The following is a 19,121-nucleotide window of genomic DNA, read 5'->3' on the forward strand; positions in this document are numbered from 1 at the left end:
AGAATAAGTTTATGGTCTTCTTTTTTAATGAAATTGTGTAATGTTTTCAATGTGAGACTGATGTAAAACATTGAACAACCAAACCCCTGCTGTATAGCTACATTGTGCAACAACCATTTCTCACCTTATAGACTTTCCCAAAGGCACCATCGCCCAGCTCCCCTATAATCTCCCAGACCTCTTCTGGGTTATGATCCCTCTTGACATGCTCATACTGTTTCTTCTTCTTCTCTCCACCAAGCTTGAAGATCTTCCTGAAGTTAAAGAAAGACATTTCCCTTATGCTGATGGCTGCTGTCCAAACCTCAGCCCGCAGCACCGGATGGGGAGCTGTGTTTAGACTGTCAGTGGGGGGCCACTGGCTTCATGTCCCCCTGTGTAGAAGGGGAAGATATCTCCTTAACAGATCTTTGCCTACACAACCACAGATCCTTCCTGATCACCCAGGTGGTAATGCTAGACCTGCCAGATCCCTCAGGTTAATCACTGGTAAATCCTTCAAGATCCCTTGTTGATTGCCCAGTTGATCCTGTCTGGTATATTCGATGAAACGACCACAGATCCTTCCAGATAACAGGTCGTGATGCTAGACCTGCCAGATCCCTCAGATTAATCACTGGTAAATCCTTCAAGATCCCTTGGTGAGTCTCCAGTTGATCCTGTCTGATGTATTCGATGACACAAGCACAGATCCTTCGTAGTCACACAGGTTGTAAGCTGCTGGCTCCCCTAAATCAGGCTCGCACTGGGCAGCCGGGAGAGGGGGGCGGGAAAACCACCAGTGGGCAACAATGTAACGTCACCTGTCACTCCTCTCCTCTCTCCAGTCACTCTCCACTCGTCAGGGCCAGCAGCAGCGAGCGCCTGACGTAAGTGTGCAGTAGGCTGGCACGGTTGCGTGTTACGTCACACGCAGAGTGACGTTAACACGCGTTTGTGACAGCGAAGAAGAATCGTCAGTCGCACACGCAGTCGAGCCAGAGGGAGAGTGTAGAGGGACTGTCGGTGGTGGACTAGCAATAACGCGCCGAGGACTTGTGGTGGGTGGGTGGATGGATGAGTGAGTCTGACTGCCCCCGCCCCCTTCATTATGCCAAGCAAGTTTGCCAGCCTAGTTAAATTATCATGATGACAATGAGTAAAGATTAGTTGAATAAAATAAAGGCAACACACATTTACTCTCATACTCTACTTTTCTCTCTCCTCTTTTTTTTTTTACTTTTTTCTTCTGCCTTTCCTGACTTCTATCAACAGATTCGTCACTCGCTTTGTCACTACTAAATCCACATGATGTGAAGGAATACATTACAGCAGCATGTTCATGGTGTATTAGTGCCCTGCTGCTGTATTTGTAATGGGGGACCTCAGCTTGTGCGCCCTCAATGCCCAAACGTAATGGGGTCCTATGGTGGTGGCAGAACATATTTTATTTTTTAGTGTAGATGGCAAGATTAGGCATAGGGTATTATGGTTTAAAGGGAAGGTCCAAGCAAAAAAAAAAAAATGAGTTTCACTTACTTGGGGATTCTACCAGCCCCATGTAGCCATCCTGTGCCCTCGTAGTCACTCACTGCTGCTCCAGTCCCCCGCTGGCAGCTTTCTGACCTCGGAGGTCAGGGCCACATTGTATACATTTTTACGTATTCCAGCTAGTGCAGGAACAAAAATTTATGTGTTGCACCACTAACGCGTAAAAATGTATGTGTTAATGTTCCTGCACTAGCGGGAATGTGTAAAAATGTACGCAATTCGGCCCTGACCTCCGAGGTCAGAAAGCTGCCAGCGGGGGACTGGAGCAGCAGTGAGTGACTACGAGGGCACAGGATGGCTGCATGGGGCTGGTAGAAGCCCCAGGTAAGTGAAACTCATTTTTTTTTTTTTGCTTGGACCCTCCCTTTAAGGTTAGTAGTGGAAAGGGTTTTGTGGGGACAGAAAAAGTGAAACTAAACGAAAAAAAAGTGTTTCAATTATCTGGGGCTTCTACCAGCCCCCTGTGCCCGTGCTGTCTCTGTACCATCCTCCAGACAGTCTCCCCTCCCCCCCCCCCCCCCCCCCCCCACCTTCCAGTTTAGTGTTTGAGCGACTGGCCACTTTGAGTGTCCTCCCACACTTCGCCAGAAGCGTACTGCCTAGGCGCAGTATAAGATTTTCTCCTGCGCAGTACGCTGACGGTGATGTGAGCATGGACACGCCCGGCCGGGGTCATGCAAGCGCACTGGCAATCAACTGGCCAGTTGCTCAAAAACGTCGCTTAGCTATGGTGGGGGATCAAAGGATTGCACGGAGATGGTGCGGGCATAGGACAGCTGCAGCGGGTTGGTAGAAGCCCCAGGTAAGTGGAATTTTTTTTTACTTCGGTTATGTTTCCTTTAACCACTTCCACACCACAGGTTTTTTTCCCCTTAAAAACCGAGACATTTTCACACATCACTCTCCGCCCATTCATTTGCCTATAATTTTTTTGCTTTTTATGACACCAAAATAATCTATACATCGTTTTTTTTCGTCACAAATTAGGTTGCTTTGCTAAGAATTATTTTATTCTAGCTGCATTTTCTCGGTTTTCAGCCATTATAGTTTTAACCACTTGAGGACCGTAGGCTTACATCCCCCTAATGATCAGGCTATTTTTTACAATTTAGGCCACTGCAGCTTTAAAGAGTAACTGTCAGGCTGCAAAAGCTAATTTAAACCTCTATTCTCCTGTGTTAAACAGTTTAGAAGGAAGCCAAAAAGGCAATACTGAAGTTAAAAATCTCTCTTACTTTTAATGTGTGCTTATCAGCAAAGCTGTTAGAACCAAGCTCTCAAAAGGACGAAAGGCCGCATACCATACTGCAAAGCATTCTGGGGCTGCTTGGGTCCTCCCCTCGGCTGCTAGTGAGAAAGTACAGGCTCATGTTACAACAGAGTAGCAGTGAAAAATCTCAGGGCAGAGTACACTGCAGGAGTCCGCTATTGTTCCTAGCCACATGGCTAATCAATATTCACTGCACAGTAGTGTTATTCAGTACCAGCTTTTCTGTGAGTGGAATCATCAGGAAGCAGGCAGGACTTGAGGACACATTTGGCTTCATAGGAGACAGACAAACATGGAACCTGCCATGAGCTGTCAGGAGCATCATTCTCTGCAAATACTATATAAAAATTCTGTGAAATCCAAACGTGGACAGTGAAATGCATATGTAATGTAAGTACAGCCAATCTTTAGCTACTGATATATGTGTTTTTTTTCTCTGAGACCCTATACCTAACAGCTCCTCTTTCAGGGCTCGCTGCAGGGCCATACAACTCAGCACACAAGTAATTTCCACAAGAGATTTCTGTTGATGGGCTGTGATTGCTACTGGGATGATTGTTTTTTTTTTTTTATAAAATTTTTTTTTTTATAAATTTTAAACATTTTTTTTTATTGTTCTTACTTCCCTCCCCCCGCCAGCCAATCACAGCAATCGGCTGTCATAGGCATACATGACTGAGATCTACGGCAGTGCTGTACAGTGTAAACAGAGACTGATAATGGAGCGGAGCTCCGTCATTCAAGCCGAGATTTGCGCGATCTACTGCAAAACACACCCCAGGACTGCACGCCAATTGGCGTTAGTTGGTCCTGCGGCTGCCGCCACGTCCATGCCACTTGGTGTGGAGCAGTCTTTAAGTAGTTAAAATAAAATGCTGAGATAGATGAAACTGACACGTTTTATTTGTCCCAGTTATTACATTGTTCAAATTGTGTCCCTAGTACAATGTATCGCAATAATATTTTATTTAGAAACAACGGTGTATTTTTTCTATTTGTGTTTTCTTATACTATATCAATGAGTCCTAATTTGTATAAGTAATAGTGATATACTCTGACCTACATATTAAAAAAAATCTGTAATGAAAAAAACTCCCCTGGGGGGTACTCACCTCAGGTGGGGGAAGCCTCTGGCAAGTCTCCTGCGCCTGAGCAGTAAAGCGGACCCGACGGAGATCGGCTATTTTTGCCTATCTCCGTCAGAAGAGTTGCATCGGCGCCCGCTGGAGCCCGAAAAGGTAGATATTGCACAGGCTGTCGGATTTGTCGCCGGTGCGTTCCGGGGGCTGCAACAAGACCGCCGTGGGACACAGGAGGACGGGGGAAGCCTCGATAGGGTCCAGAGGCTTCCCCCTACTGAGGTGATTACCCCCCCAGGGGAACGTTTTTTTTCGGGACAGGTTTTCTTTAAAAAAAAAAAAGCTGAGTCCCTAAGGTAACAATTTGTGATTTTTTTTTTTTTAATTTATTTATTTTTTTTCCTACAATAACTATCGTTATACAGACAGGAGGGGAAGATAGTGGTTAAAATTGGCCAATCGGTGCAGGCGCAGTCCGGCTGTGTGCGCGTCTCAGGCCGCCGTGCACCGTATGCCATGGACCAGAGGACTTTCCAGGGGAATTTGTGGAGGACGTCGGCGAGGGAGTGTTCAGGTTGGAGGGGATGGAGTAAGCCCCAGGTATGTATATATACAGGGGAGTGCAGAATTATTAGGCAAGTTGTGTTTTTAAGGAATAATTTTATTATTGAACAACAACCATGTTCTCAATGAACCCAAAAAACTCATTAATATCAAAGCTGAATATTTTTGAAAGTAGTTTTTAGTTTGTTTTTAGTTTTAGCTATTTTAGGGGGATATCTGTGTGTGTAGGTGACTATTACTGTGCATAATTATTAGGCAACTTAACAAAAAACAAATATATACCCATTTCAATTATTTATTTTTACCAGTGAAACCAATATAACATCTCAACATTCACAAATATACATTTCTAATTTCAAAAACAAAGCAGTGACCACTATAGCCACCTTTCTTTGCAAGGACACTCAAAAGCCTGCCATCCATGGATTCTATCAGTGTTTTGATCTGTTCACCATCAACATTGCGTGCAGCAGCAACCACAGCCTCCCAGACACTGTTCAGAGAGGTGTACTGTTTTCCCTTCTTCTAAATCTCACATTTTATGATGGACCACATGTTCTCAATGGGGTTCAGATCAGGTGAACAAGGAGGCCATGCCATTAGTTTTTCTTTTTTTATACCCTTTCTTGCCAGCCACGCTGTGGAGTACTTGGACGCGTGTGATGGAGCATTGTCCTGCATGAAAATCATGTTTTTCTTGAAGGATGCAGACTTCTTCCTGTACCACTGCTTGAAGAAGGTGTCTTCCAGAAACTGGCAGTAGGACTGGGAGTTGAGCTTGACTCCATCCTCAACCCGAAAAGGCCCCACAAGCTCATCTTTGATGATACCAGCCCAAACCAGTACTCCATCTCCACCTTGCTGGCGTCTGAGTCGGACTGGAGCTCTCTGCCCTTTACCAATCCAGCCACGGGCCACATCAAGACTCACTCTCATTTCATCAGTCCATAAAAGCTTAGAAAAATCAGTATTGAGATATTTCTTGGCCCAGTCTTGACGTTTCAGCTTGTGTGTCTTGTTCAGTGGTGGTCGTCTTTCAGCCTTTCTTACCTTGGCCATGTCTCTGAGTATTGCACACCTTGTGCTTTTGGGCACTCCAGTGATGTTGCAGCTCTGAAATATGGCCAAACTGGTGGCAAGTGGTATCTTGGCAGCTGCACGCTTGACTTTTCTCAGTTCATGGGCAGTTATTTTGCACCTTGGTTTTTCCACACGCTTCTTGCGACCCTGTTGACTATTTTGAATGAAACGCTTGATTTTTGTGATGATCTCGCTTCAGAAGCTTTGCAATTTTAAGAGTGCTGCATCCCTCTGCAAGATATCTCACTATTTTTGACTTTTCTGAGCCTGTCAAGTCCTTCTTTTGACCCATTTTGCCAAAGGAAAGGAAGTTGCCTAATAATTATGCACACCTGATATAGGGTGTTGATGTCATTAAACCACATCCCTTCTCATTACCGAGATGCACATCACCTAATATGCTTAATTGGTAGTAGACTTTTGAGCCTATACAGCTTGGAGTAAGACAACATGCATAAAGAGGATGATGTGGTCAAAATACTCATTTGCCTAATAATTCTGCACTCCCTGTATATATATTTTTTTTATTTTTTATATCCCTCGTCTCAGGTTTACTTTAAGGCTGCTTTCACAGTGGGACGTTACAGGTGCACGTTAGTGCAGCCTGTAACGCTCCTCCAACGCACAGCAATGTAACACAAGTGGGCTGTTCACACTGCCCACGTTGCGTTACATGTGATGCTGCACGTTGTAGTGAAAGTGCAGCATGCTGTGCGTTCTAGCGGCTTTAGCCACGTTAGACTGTTTGCACATGCTCAGTGGGGGGCGGAGAGGAGGCGGGGAGATGCCGCTACAGTAGCCGCGCACATGGCTACTTAATATGCAATGCACTGGCGGCCGCTGATTGGCCGGCGGGACCACGTGATGCGGAGTGTCTCGCTCCGCATCACGTGGTCCCGCCGGCCAATCAGCGCCACTCTGGGAGACCTTATGCGGATAGAGCCGCCTAACGCGGCTCACTCTAACGTCCTCTCCCGCACCACCATGCTTTGCGTTAGGGGCACGTTATGCGACCATAACGTCCCCTAAACGCAACGTCTTAGTGTGTAAGCAGCCTCAGAGTAGGTTTGAGGTATGAAGGCTTGAGGTTAGCTGTGGAGGGGTTTTGTGGAGGTGGGATGGTTAGCCACGAGTGGTTTTTGCCATTGTTAAGGTTAGGCTCCATAGAATTGATCGATGGCTGAAATCGACAAGTGCATGGGCCCCTTTAGTCTAATGTCCTACCATATTATGTATTTATATAGCACGGGCATCTTCTGCTGGCTGCAGCAATCTAATATCTGCCATTGGTTTTTTGCAGGCTTGCAGCAGTGGAGCTGACACCGCAGCCACAGGATTTTCTGACAAAAACCTCCGCCACCCCACAAGCGCTTTTGTCAGCCAGGAGAAGCTGCCCATGACATTGGGTGAGTGTGTCCTTTGCAGGAGCTCACATTCTAACACAACCATAGTCGTGGTCTAATGTCCTAGCATATTATGTATTTCTCCTGGCAATTAGTGGTAACCACCTGAAAGAGTAAAGAGAGTCTTAGTAGCCCCTCCCCTCCCCTGGCTCCTCAGTTTTTGGTTTCTGTCCCAGGAACACCGAAAAGGAATAGCTACCTTCATATTTATTATTTTCAGTTACCATCACTGGTGGCGAGGCTACGAGAACACTGCATGGCTTGGATGATTGTTGTGACATTTGTGGCGTATTTTTGCTCACGCGGTTTTCTGCTGAACGCGGTGTTTGGAGGGCCCTCTGCCCTTCGTATCCATTTGTGTGGGCAAGGATCGTTGCACTCTTCCACAGCTGCTGAGTTTCTATCACTGAGTCGGCGTCACCAGCGATCCATGGAAAACACAATAACAATCGGTTTTCTAATTTCTGATTGGGTTTCACATTACAATTCAGATTGGATGTGTAGTTGTAGTAAAGAACAAAAGCCTGGGGTCTTGTGTATTCTATACGGGGTCCCACATTCTGGGCACCAGGAGCCATCTGCACCTGCGCAGTACCACTGCACAGGCGCAAAACTCTCTCCTGGCCATGGGAGTGAGACGGAGGAGCTTGCGTAGCCACGCTGCGCATGTGTCAACTGACCGAAGATACCGGGACCCCGTACATTAGATCGAGGAGGCGGTGGAAGTTGCAGAGGGAGCGATCAGGCTGGAGCAAGTCCCAGGTATGTATGATTTTATTTTATTTTTAATTTCGTCTTAATTACCTGAACAAGAAAAGTATTCTTGCATCGGGCACCTCACACATAGGTGTGAACAACAGCTTAAAGGGAACCTAAACTGAGGATATGGATTTTTCCATAATTAAACTAATACCAGTTGCCTGACTCTTTTGCTGATCCTTTGTCTTTAAGGCTGGTTTCATAGTGGGACGTTACAGGCGCATGTTAGAGCATCCTGTAACGCACCCCACCGCACAGCAATGAAAAATCAATGGGCTGTTCACAGTGGCCACGTTGCGTTACTTAGTAACGCTGCGCCATAAGACAACGTATTGCATGCAGTACTTTATAAGCGGCAGAGCCGCGTTAGACTGCTTGCACATGCTCAGTAATGTTGGGGAGGAGCGGAGAGCGGCCAGGCACATGGCTAATTAATATTCACTGCACTCAGTGACGTGCAGTGTTTACTTCCTGGAGCGGCCGCTCTGTGCGGCGATTGGTTGGGCGGGACCACGTGATGGCGCATGCGTCCAAGAGTACGCATCACGGACGCCAGAGTGAGCTGCACAACGCGGCTCACTCTGACATCCACAGCAGAGGGCACCAGGCGTTGCGTTAGGGGCACGTTATGCGACCATAACGTCCCCTAAAACGCAACGTCCTGGTGTGAAACCAGCCTAATACTTTTAGCCACAGCCCCTCAACAAGCATGCAGATCAGGTGTTTTGACTGAAGTCAGACTGGATTAGCTGCATGCTTGTTTCAGGTCTGTGATTCAGCCACTAGTACAGCCAGGACTAACAAGCAACTGGTATTGTTTAAAAGGAAACATCCATATCCCTCTCAGTTGAGGTACCCTTTCAAAAGAACCATTTGGTAATACACTGCAGTACCTATAACCAGCGATGGGCTCACGAGTATTCACGAGTGCTTACTCGTGATTCAAATGAGCTTTAAAGAGGAAGTGCACCGTGGTGAGGCTTGCAACGCGACCAATAGGACGCGTGCAAGCTGTTTGGAATGCAGGGTGGACAGCAGAATTATGGGTAAATAACCCCTTGTAATCCAGCCACTCACCTGAGGCAGTTAAGGCTCATTTGAATCATGCGTAAACACTCGTGATTACTCGTGAGCCCATTGATGCATATACTATAGCCGCCGGGAGATTTTGGCACTGGGAAAGTCAATAAACGGCTTACCCTGCTCCTGCACAAGTCCCAGCGGCATTAATTACTATTCCCCCTCCAGACCAACATGGATAGTGGGAGAAAGACGTAATTCGGCTTCCAGCTATTGCTGGTGGCCGAATGACAGAGTTCTGGTAGTGATTTGTGTCTTCTGACGGTTCCCAAATCAGTCACTGAGCAATGCTATAGCCGTAATTCCTATTACAGTCTATGGTGGCACCGGCTGCGCCCAAATCTTTTGCGCTGTTATTACAGCACTCGCTTAGCAGGACACAGCCATAGGGGAGCCACTAGGACCAGATATTCAATTGCTGTATTGTATGATTTTAAGAGAGGGTAGGATGTGCCCAGGGTATAGTCATTCAAGTAAACTAATAAATTGGTAAGAAATCTTACCTTAGTGCTGCCAATTTCAAGAATGCAAGGTTTTAATTAGAAATATACGTTTTATCATGCACATCAGACAACCGCTTCATCAGGTCAAATTCAAGCGCCAAATTACAAGTGTATATGTCTCAGAGGTGCTAGGCTGAGACATAGACACTTATTGATGATATTTTTACGTGTCAATTAAATGCTTTTTAAACCACCAGAAAGCAAGAAAATACGCCAAATAATTTGGCACTTGAATTTGACCTGATGAAGCTGTTGTAGCCGCGAAACGTGTAGTCTGATGTGCATGATAAAACTTATATTTCTAATGAAAACCATGCATTCTTGAAATTGGCAGCACTAAGGTAAAACTTTCTTACCAATTTATTAGTTGAATGACTATACCTTGGGCACATCCTACCCTCTCTTAACTTATTTAGTACGCCCCCTTAGAGGATTGTACTGAATCCTAGACCTTCTCAAAGGTCTAAAGATCCCCCTTTTATGTTTTGGAGCAGCGACTACCAGACCATCCTTTCACAAAGGCTGAGTAGGGACGGTACTTCCTCACATGCCAGTACGAGTGGTTGCCTTGTTTGCAACGTACTCTTGTGAGTATATATACTTCTTTCTATATACCACCAACTTTGACCGGACGATATTACACAAGATTGGGCTCCCGGTGTCTCTGTGTCTTTTTCTTGACCCTACAAGATTGTATGATTTTTGCCTTTATTAAGAGATACCACACTTGTGATCTATATGAACAGTATGCAAAAAATTCAAAAATATAACCGCCACTCAATGAACTGTATGCCAAAAACGATCACTTTATTGGTGAGAAAATTATTGCAACCAACCCATTAAATAAACCCCCCAACACCTCTAAAAACAAATAGGACCTGGGCAAGAATCACACAGGAGTACTCCTAGTGCACACGAACACTTTCATAACCCACACACATCAGATCTGGATCGGCCGATCCTAGAAACACTAATGCTGTGGCGCTCTGATATAGTTGAACTGGAGTATGAAGCTTCGAACACATGGGGAGGGGGAAGACAGTCCCAATGTACAGACTACCGCTGTTTCTTATGTGGTACACAGTCCCTCCGAATATGGTTGTAGAGATATACTACTCAACAGTTCTCAATCCAAGCTCTGCTTCAACACACAGTTGCGTGACCTTACCGGAATCCTCTCGTGCCGTTCAAAGCATCCACGGAATCCGTCTCTTGTCGGCTGAAAGGCAGAAACATACCCTCTCTTGTTACACCGGGTCATCAAAAAGGCTCGTTGTTTTCCGCGGCGTCCCGCGGTTCACAGGTACCTGTGTGAGCGTCTGGAAGCATATGGATTGGCCCAAAAAGAGCTTGAAAGCTGAAATCTCGTGACCTGCACCAAGACGTTACTTCAGCCCAGCGTCCTAGAGTCCCGCCCACATACGCGTTACGCCTACTATGACGTAGGCTTCATCAGTGTATTGGCGCTGTGTTGACTCGTCAGGACCGGCTTCTCCCCTTTTCAACCCTGCAGCTTCGCCTCGTTCTGGGTACTCCTATTGTAAGGATGCGTTCCACTCGGCAGCCATATGTTTAACTCTTTCTTAGGTCATGGACTCCACTTAGATAGATCCATACTATCAGCAGTTTGTTATACACAATTCATATCCTCAATATCCCTCCCATCACGGTGAGATTCATATAAGGTCTTGTAATGATCGCTGCTGCAGCAGCTATTGCTGGAAGTAGTGCTGCAGCTCAGGCAGTTCTGATGTCTTTCCATGCAAGCTGCATAGGTTTGTCTGTCTTTCCCTGCTGTCAGCTTGTGACTGATTATCATTCACCTGTGTGGGAATCTGCATGTCTGCTCCCATTGGATGACCTCAGTATAAAGATCTGCTTCCTGCAGGGTTTCCTTGGGTTTTCATAGCTTCAGCTTAAGCCTGCCTTGCTGTCGCTTTAGCCCCCGATCGTGTTTCTTGTTATAAAGATACTTTGCTGGTCTTTGCATTATATATTGGTTCATTGCCAATATATATGCATACCAGCACGTTTATTATTTTCCTTGTATTTGTGTTACGTGATACATCAGTGTCGCTGATGTATACGTACACGAACTGTTTATATCCTGTGTGCAGTTAGTCAGCTTTCCAGCACGTTTTGGTAGGTTGCGCGTACCGTGACCACCCGTGCTGAGGTAGTTACCCTGCTCCTGGTTCTGTTTGTGGATTGCGTTCATCTCTGTGAAGAGATAACGAATCCTTCTGAATCCTGTTCTGTTACTGTTTGTGGATTGCGTTCATCTCTGCGAAGAGATAACGAATCCTTCTGAATCCTGTTCTGTTACTGTTTGTGGATTGCGTTCATCTCTGCGAAGAGATAGCGAATCCTTCTGAGTCCTGTTCCCTGTGTTACTCCATTCCTAGTCAGCGTTCCTGCTTATGTCATATATCGGTTCATTGCCGATATATACATATGTTAGTCAGACGTAACAAATAGTTTCATTGATAGCTGTAATTGTAATACGCTAGGAAAACATACTTATTGTATATTTATCTGTGTTACGTTCATCTATCTTAATCCTGCTATTTTCTGACTGTCCTGTCCTGTCTTTGTGAGGCACGCCATCGCCGCATCGCATTGGCTGCCTCATTCCAGTCTGTCTGGTTTTGGACGCTTGCTGTCGCTAAGTAGCCGCTAGCTGGCAAGCGTTCATTCTGTCTACCTGTCCTGATCTCCTCAGTTCTGGTTTGTGCGCTCAGCGCTACTTTGCGCTGAGACGTTATAACGTAAGCATTGTTTGTGGCTGTCAGATCTGCACCGGCTCTGTGCGCCACAATCTCCTATTGGAGTCAGTCCTCCCCTCCACTATACTAGGGATAGCCTGTTTCCTGGTGCTAGTGTGTGTACCTCCTCCACGCCAGCTCATGCGTTGCATGCTGACTGTGGAGAATACACCACCAAGCCTAACATTATGAAAACCCCATTACCAATCCCCATTGTGGGGGGGATTCCCAGAAAGTATGACACTGTTAATTATGGTTCCTGTTCCTTTAAGAAATTTGAAGAACTTAGCTCTGAAACAGAAAATGAGTTTTTCTCTGAATGTGCCAGGTTCCTGACCAATCTTGATCTCCAAGCGACTCCTGTTTCAACCTGGGCACTCCAACTAAGTTATATTTTGTTTAAAGGGGAATTATTCCAGTTGGCATTTGATGTTCTCAATCATTCCGATTTGAAAGATAGACCGCTTGAATTTCTAGCGTTTGTGATCCATAACTGGTTGCGCATAGATCCATTGCCTTTTCCTCTTAATGAACTCCTGGCAGCAGGCCAATCAGCTGCTCCTTCAATTGCTTGCAAGAATGAGCAGCAAGCAGAAAGTGTTACTGATAATTTTCCTGCAGCTTTGAATAAATCACCAAAAACCGCAAGGTCAAAGGCAAAACGCAAACGTTCTAAGAAACGTGTCCAATCTGCAGAATCGTTATCCTTAGCGACTGAGACCTATAATGAGATTCTGCCATTAACAGATAATGAAATGCAATTGTCTTTCAGGGGAGTTAAATGGACTTATGAAACTACTAATGAACTTTCCTCCCTGGCTAGGGAAAATAAAGATTTTTGTTTAAAAGAATTATCTGAGTATGATTATGATGAGATATTACAGAGTATTGAACAAATCAACTTATTTGTGAACCAAGGGAAGTTTGCATACACTACAGTTCAACACTTGCTACAGGTATTGGAGATTCTTAAGAATAAGGAATCTGCCAATCACCTGCTAATTAACCCTATACATGTGCCTGCCACAATCATATCTGCAGACTGTGATCAGCCTAAATGTTTCGCTGTTAAGTATGCATGGGATCCTCCATTCGAGAGGGGAGAGATGGAAGCCCTGGTCTGTGAATGGAAGAATGATTCAAGTTCATTTTGTCAATTTTACAGTGCAAAAAGTGAAATGGTATTGAACGCATGCATTAAGTCAGCCTATAACCTAATAGAGGCTGGTGTGTGTAGGTATGACTGTGTGGCTCCCTTGATTGATGTGTGGGAACTGATTTTGGATGATTTTTATGTGACTCCGAATTCGCAAATTTGGCGTTCTGACCCGCCTGGTTCAGCACCTTTGGCTGATTCAGCAGGTGATTCGGAGCTCTTTTTGTGTGAAATTGAAGTTCCTGCAATTCCACCCTGTACCATGGATAACTCAGTGTTACTTCCCAGTAAAACAGAAGCCACTGATACATTCTTAACCTTGCCCTGCACAAATTTCTCAGCAGAGAATCCAGAGGTCCTGCTGACTTCCGAGTCCAGCCTAGCCAGTACTCATGACTCTTTGTTTAGTGAAACACACACCAGAAAAATCTTGCCTGTCTCTGCAAACACTTCTGCAGAAATTACCTGTGTTAATAAAGTTCAACTCCTGTCTGATCCAGCAGATGCCAATAGATGCACTACATCAGTTTCCGAGTCCCAGCAATCCTGTCTAGTAAACTCAGAACCCCAGCATCTGAATTTTCCAATTTTACAAATGAATGGTGATTCAGATGCGCAAACATTGTGTCTTGATCTTCCTGTTTCTACACCTCGCTCTAGTTTCGTGAATAGCTCAGAGCATCTGCTATGTGAACCTGAAATCGCAGAATTATTACCTTGTTCAGAAAATTTTCCAATAAATTTGCCCTGTACCATGAATTGTGCAGTAGATCTCTCCAATGAAACTCAGGTCACAGAATCATTATGCTGTCCAGCAGGTGCTTCCATGGTTTTGCCCTGCAATATGGACTGTTCAGTGATCCTGTCCAGTGAAGCTGTGGTCGCAGAGTCTTATGCTTCACCCAGTACTTTGGATACTTTAAACCCTCTAGCAGAGGAGGCTGAAGCACTGCTTACCTCAGTTGGTGTTGCAGTAATATTCACTTGTCTAGCAGCTGTTTTGGAATTACAGTCTGCTCTAATAAAACTTGATGAATTTCTGCCCAGCAAAGCAGAAGCCATTGAAATATTGTCCTCGTCAGCAAGTGTGTCAGATACCTTGTCCTGTACACAGTCTGATTTAACCAATGTTGTTGAGTCCCTCTCCAGTGTTGTAACAGCCGAGGAACTCCAGCCCTGTCCTCTGAATGTTTCAGAAGTCTTGCCCTGTAACATGGATAATTCTGATTCTCTGGTCAAAATAATAGAAATCTCAGAATTTCAGTCCGGTCTGATGAGTGTTCCTGAAACCCAGCCCTGTATCCTGAAAGATTCTGGTTCTCTGGCCGCTGTGGCAGAGGTTCCAGAGTCCCCTTCCTGTCCAGGGAATTCCTCAGTTTTGCCTAGTCCAGTGGGGGCTGCTGCAATACTGACTTGTTCTGCAGCGCCTCATGAGCTCCAATCCAGTGTATTAAATGAGTCTCTGTCCAGTCCAGAGGTAGTTGTGGAGTCCCTGTCTGGTTCAGTGCATACATCAGAAGATTTGTCCTGTCTTGTTAGTGCCCCTGAATCTGATTTGTTACTGACTTTGCTGGAATCAGCGACATCTAAGTCTGATCCTGCATTCTCGTGTAAAAATCCAGTAGTTGCGAAGTCTAGTCATGATGATTTTTTTTTGGCCAGTCCTGGTTTTGGTCCTGTCTTGGCTGACCCTGAGGCTCACAGTTCCTTGACATGCCCAGAGGTTTCTCTTGTGCCAGTGTGCCCAGATGTTCTTTGTGTGCCAGAATGCCCAAGTGTGTTTAAGGTGTTAGCGTGCTCTGATGCTTCCTTAGTGGGAACATGTTCTGATGTTGCCAGTCTGCCTGCATGCCCAGAGATGGTTCTGGTCCCTGAAAGCCCTGATATTGATGTTTGTCCTTGTGGCCCTGACTCGGGAATTGCCCTAGGTTCCATAGGGGTTCTTGATAGTTCTCCATGTGAGCCTAAGGGGCATTCTGACCTATGGGGATCTCTTTGGAGCTTCAAGGTGTTCTGGGAGGTCTCTGAGAAAACTTGTCCTGGTGCCTTGGACTGGTTCAACAGTGGGTTTTGTGTTGGTAAAGACAGTACCGGTGGGCATTGCAAAGGCTTTGGCGTTTCTGAACTGTTCCTGGAAGGCGGTGGGTATCGCTCAGGGAGTTTCGGAGGGCTTTCTTCTGGAAATCATGGTTCTGATGGGTGTCACACTGGGGCTTGTAGTACTGATGGGCATGGTTCTGTAGGTTCTGGTTCTGATGGGTCCAGTCTTGTGGGGACTGATTCTGGAATTCGGTCTTGCCGGGCTGTCCCGGTCATCATGAATTATCAGTCAGACTGTTTTGTTGGAAATTTCAGTTTTGAAAAGCGTCTGGAATCCGCTTTTAAAGGCGGGGGTACTGTAATGATCGCTGCTGCAGCAGCTATTGCTGGAAGTAGTGCTGCAGCTCAGGCAGTTCTGATGTCTTTCCATGCAAGCTGCATAGGTTTGTCTGTCTTTCCCTGCTGTCAGCTTGTGACTGATTATCATTCACCTGTGTGGGAATCTGCATGTCTGCTCCCATTGGATGACCTCAGTATAAAGATCTGCTTCCTGCAGGGTTTCCTTGGGTTTTCATAGCTTCAGCTTAAGCCTGCCTTGCTGTCGCTTTAGCCCCCGATCGTGTTTCTTGTTATAAAGATACTTTGCTGGTCTTTGCATTATATATTGGTTCATTGCCAATATATATGCATACCAGCACGTTTATTATTTTCCTTGTATTTGTGTTACGTGATACATCAGTGTCGCTGATGTATACGTACACGAACTGTTTATATCCTGTGTGCAGTTAGTCAGCTTTCCAGCACGTTTTGGTAGGTTGCGCGTACCGTGACCACCCGTGCTGAGGTAGTTACCCTGCTCCTGGTTCTGTTTGTGGATTGCGTTCATCTCTGTGAAGAGATAACGAATCCTTCTGAATCCTGTTCTGTTACTGTTTGTGGATTGCGTTCATCTCTGCGAAGAGATAACGAATCCTTCTGAATCCTGTTCTGTTACTGTTTGTGGATTGCGTTCATCTCTGCGAAGAGATAGCGAATCCTTCTGAGTCCTGTTCCCTGTGTTACTCCATTCCTAGTCAGCGTTCCTGCTTATGTCATATATCGGTTCATTGCCGATATATACATATGTTAGTCAGACGTAACAAATAGTTTCATTGATAGCTGTAATTGTAATACGCTAGGAAAACATACTTATTGTATATTTATCTGTGTTACGTTCATCTATCTTAATCCTGCTATTTTCTGACTGTCCTGTCCTGTCTTTGTGAGGCACGCCATCGCCGCATCGCATTGGCTGCCTCATTCCAGTCTGTCTGGTTTTGGACGCTTGCTGTCGCTAAGTAGCCGCTAGCTAGCAAGCGTTCATTCTGTCTACCTGTCCTGATCTCCTCAGTTCTGGTTTGTGCGCTCAGCGCTACTTTGCGCTGAGACGTTATAACGTAAGCATTGTTTGTGGCTGTCAGATCTGCACCGGCTCTGTGCGCCACAATCTCCTATTGGAGTCAGTCCTCCCCTCCACTATACTAGGGATAGCCTGTTTCCTGGTGCTAGTGTGTGTACCTCCTCCACGCCAGCTCATGCGTTGCATGCTGACTGTGGAGAATACACCACCAAGCCTAACAGGTCTGAATAGTTTCATTACATCATTAATGATTCTCACCAATAAAGTGATCGTTTTTGGCATACAGTTCATTGAGTGGCGGTTATATTTTTGAATTTTTTGCATACATAGAGAACAATAACTTGCCTTCCCTCGGAAGTTTTCCAGGTGAACTTAGCCCATTTAAAGGGACCTGTGCACCGGTTTTTGAATTTTTTCTATATGAACAGTATATCACTTGACTGCTAAGGTCTGACTGGGCATCTTTATATTTCATTTATGAAGCTGATATAACCAGCAACTCGGCTATTAAACTTTTCAGGAATGGAATGTCACGCTATTCATGTCTGGTATTAACATGATCCATATTCTTTGGGGATTATGACTTTGCTATTAGTATCTGTGTGCAATGAATGTGGCCTGAGATATGGAAATGTCACATATTCTGGATTTAAGAATCCTTACCAAAATAAGATAACGCCCCAAGCCCAGGGGTTGGCCCTGAGTTCCGCCCTCAAGAGCTGGGTCATATGTAAGCAAGGACTGAAATCTGATAATGGTTCTCCATTTTAACACCACATATGGGTTGAAGCTGGCAAGAGAACCCACGGCTAGCTTCCCTGAATTCTGAAACAATGGAACTTTGAATTTCTTGCATTTCCACACAAAGGACATACCTTAAACAAAACTTTAAAGCGTACCAGAGATGTCCTAAAAAGAGGATTTGATACTCACCCGTGGCTTCATCCAGCAGCATAAACCTGTCTGAGTCCCGCACCATCCTCCTGCGGTCTGCCGTTCAACCGTGATCAGCCCCGGTAATAGGCTTAGTCGGGTCCAGTCGGGGTTTTCTGCGCATGTGCGGACCTCCCGCACATATGCGCATTAGACCTGGACTGACGCGACTGAGCCAGGTACTGGGGCTGATCGCAGCTAAACAGCAGACAGTTGCTGCTTCTGTCAAGCAGCAACTTGGACATACCACCAGATTCATCAAGGTTTTCAGAGTAGTTGTCTAGAGTGGAGGTTTTGTCTATACAAGATTAGTGCTCCAGGCTGTGGTCCCTCCCTAGGTTTGTCTGTTTATACTACTTTATATAGGGGGAGACACCGAGAGCCCAGTATAGTGTAGTATGTACTGAAGTTGTGGATATGGAGAGTAAGTATAGAATAGTTATACTCACAAACAAGGGTTAAGCTGGCCATACACTGGCCCGATTTACAGCCGTTTCGACAGCAGATTCGATCACTGGGATCGAATCTGCTGCCAATCGTTCGCGCTACACGCCGAATTTCGATCCATTTCGTCCGATCCCGTCGATCGCGCCGTGCGGAAAATAACCGTCGATCGCCCGCGGGTAAAGAGCGCATCGCTAGCGGCGTTCTAGTGCCCGACGACCGACGCAATAGAGCCGCATACATTACCTGCTCCGCCGGCGCGACTGCCCCCGCTCGTCTCCGCTCTTCTTCTCCGCTCTGGTCTCCGGCATGCCTTCACTTATTCCTGCCCGGCAGGAAGTTTAAACAGTAGAGGGCGCTCTACTGTTTAAACTACCTGCCGGGCAGGAAGAAGTAAAGCATGCTGGGGCCGGAGACCAGAGCGGAGACTGAGAAGAAGAGCAGAGAGAGACTCGGGAGTCGTGCCGGCGGAGCAGGTAATGTATGCGGCCGGGGGGGGGGGGGGAGCGGCGGCAGCAGCACCACCACAACAGATTGTGATCGGTTTCAGGCTGAAATCGATTCACAATCTGTTTGCAGTAAAGGTAGCCATACGATCCCTCTCTGATCAGATTCGATCAGATAGGGATCTGTCTGTTGGTCGAATCTGATGGCAAATCGACCAGTGTATGGCCACCTTTACTGTCCAGGTAACCACTATGGAGGCAGGTGGGGAGATTAGACCTGTCCCCACTCAGGATTAAGAAGTTGCTCTCTGTAGATTTGGAGAAAGGAAGTAGCAATTCGCCTCCACCAGTGGTGGATTCAACTGTATTTGGTAGTACAGAGGCGCCAAAAGGATAAAACAATTTACTTAAAACGTTTAAAATGAAGTAGGGTAGTGGTGGACTTACCCCTCCAAAGCAGACACACAGGTCGCTGGTTCAAGCAACAAAAATAGTTTATTTACATACTCCGAATAGGGTACCAGTTAGACTTACCGGTAACGGTATTTCTAGACATCATACGGGACACTATTCTAATCCACCTCTATTTCTGTTGCACTTTCTTACGGCTATTGGATAGGGGGTTCACAGGTTACTCTTCCTTTGAGGTATTTTTTGTTTGTTTCCTCTC

The 19,121-nt window shown here is 45.8% G+C and overlaps 2 protein-coding genes across 7 annotated transcripts in view; one reads left to right on the top strand and one right to left on the bottom strand.

Moving 5' to 3' along the window:
• The window catches only part of SLK (STE20 like kinase), a 124,739-nt gene extending 123,812 nt beyond the window's left edge, over positions 1-927 (bottom strand). The window contains exon 1 of one of the 2 annotated variants that reach the window (XM_068256717.1): positions 125-927. In XM_068256717.1, coding sequence (XP_068112818.1) covers positions 125-274 — 150 coding nt within the window. In that variant the 5' untranslated portion in view covers positions 275-927. The remainder of the gene's footprint in view (positions 1-124) is intronic. The other variant, XM_068256718.1, reaches the window with a different exon arrangement.
• Positions 928-949: 22 nt separating this feature from the next.
• STN1 (STN1 subunit of CST complex) overlaps positions 950-19,121 on the top strand; it is a 114,900-nt gene continuing 96,728 nt past the window's right edge. For 3 of the 5 annotated variants that reach the window (XM_068256722.1, XM_068256719.1, XM_068256723.1), the window contains exons 1-2: positions 950-1,040; positions 6,824-6,929. The gene's annotated coding sequence lies outside the window, so the exon portion shown is untranslated. Of the gene's footprint in view, positions 1,045-2,270; positions 2,333-6,823; positions 6,930-19,121 lie in introns of those variants that run through there. The other 2 variants (XM_068256720.1, XM_068256721.1) reach the window with 2 other exon arrangements.

This window comes from Hyperolius riggenbachi, chromosome 10 (assembly GCF_040937935.1).
Source record: "Hyperolius riggenbachi isolate aHypRig1 chromosome 10, aHypRig1.pri, whole genome shotgun sequence".
Classification (NCBI taxonomy): Eukaryota; Metazoa; Chordata; class Amphibia; order Anura; family Hyperoliidae; genus Hyperolius; species Hyperolius riggenbachi.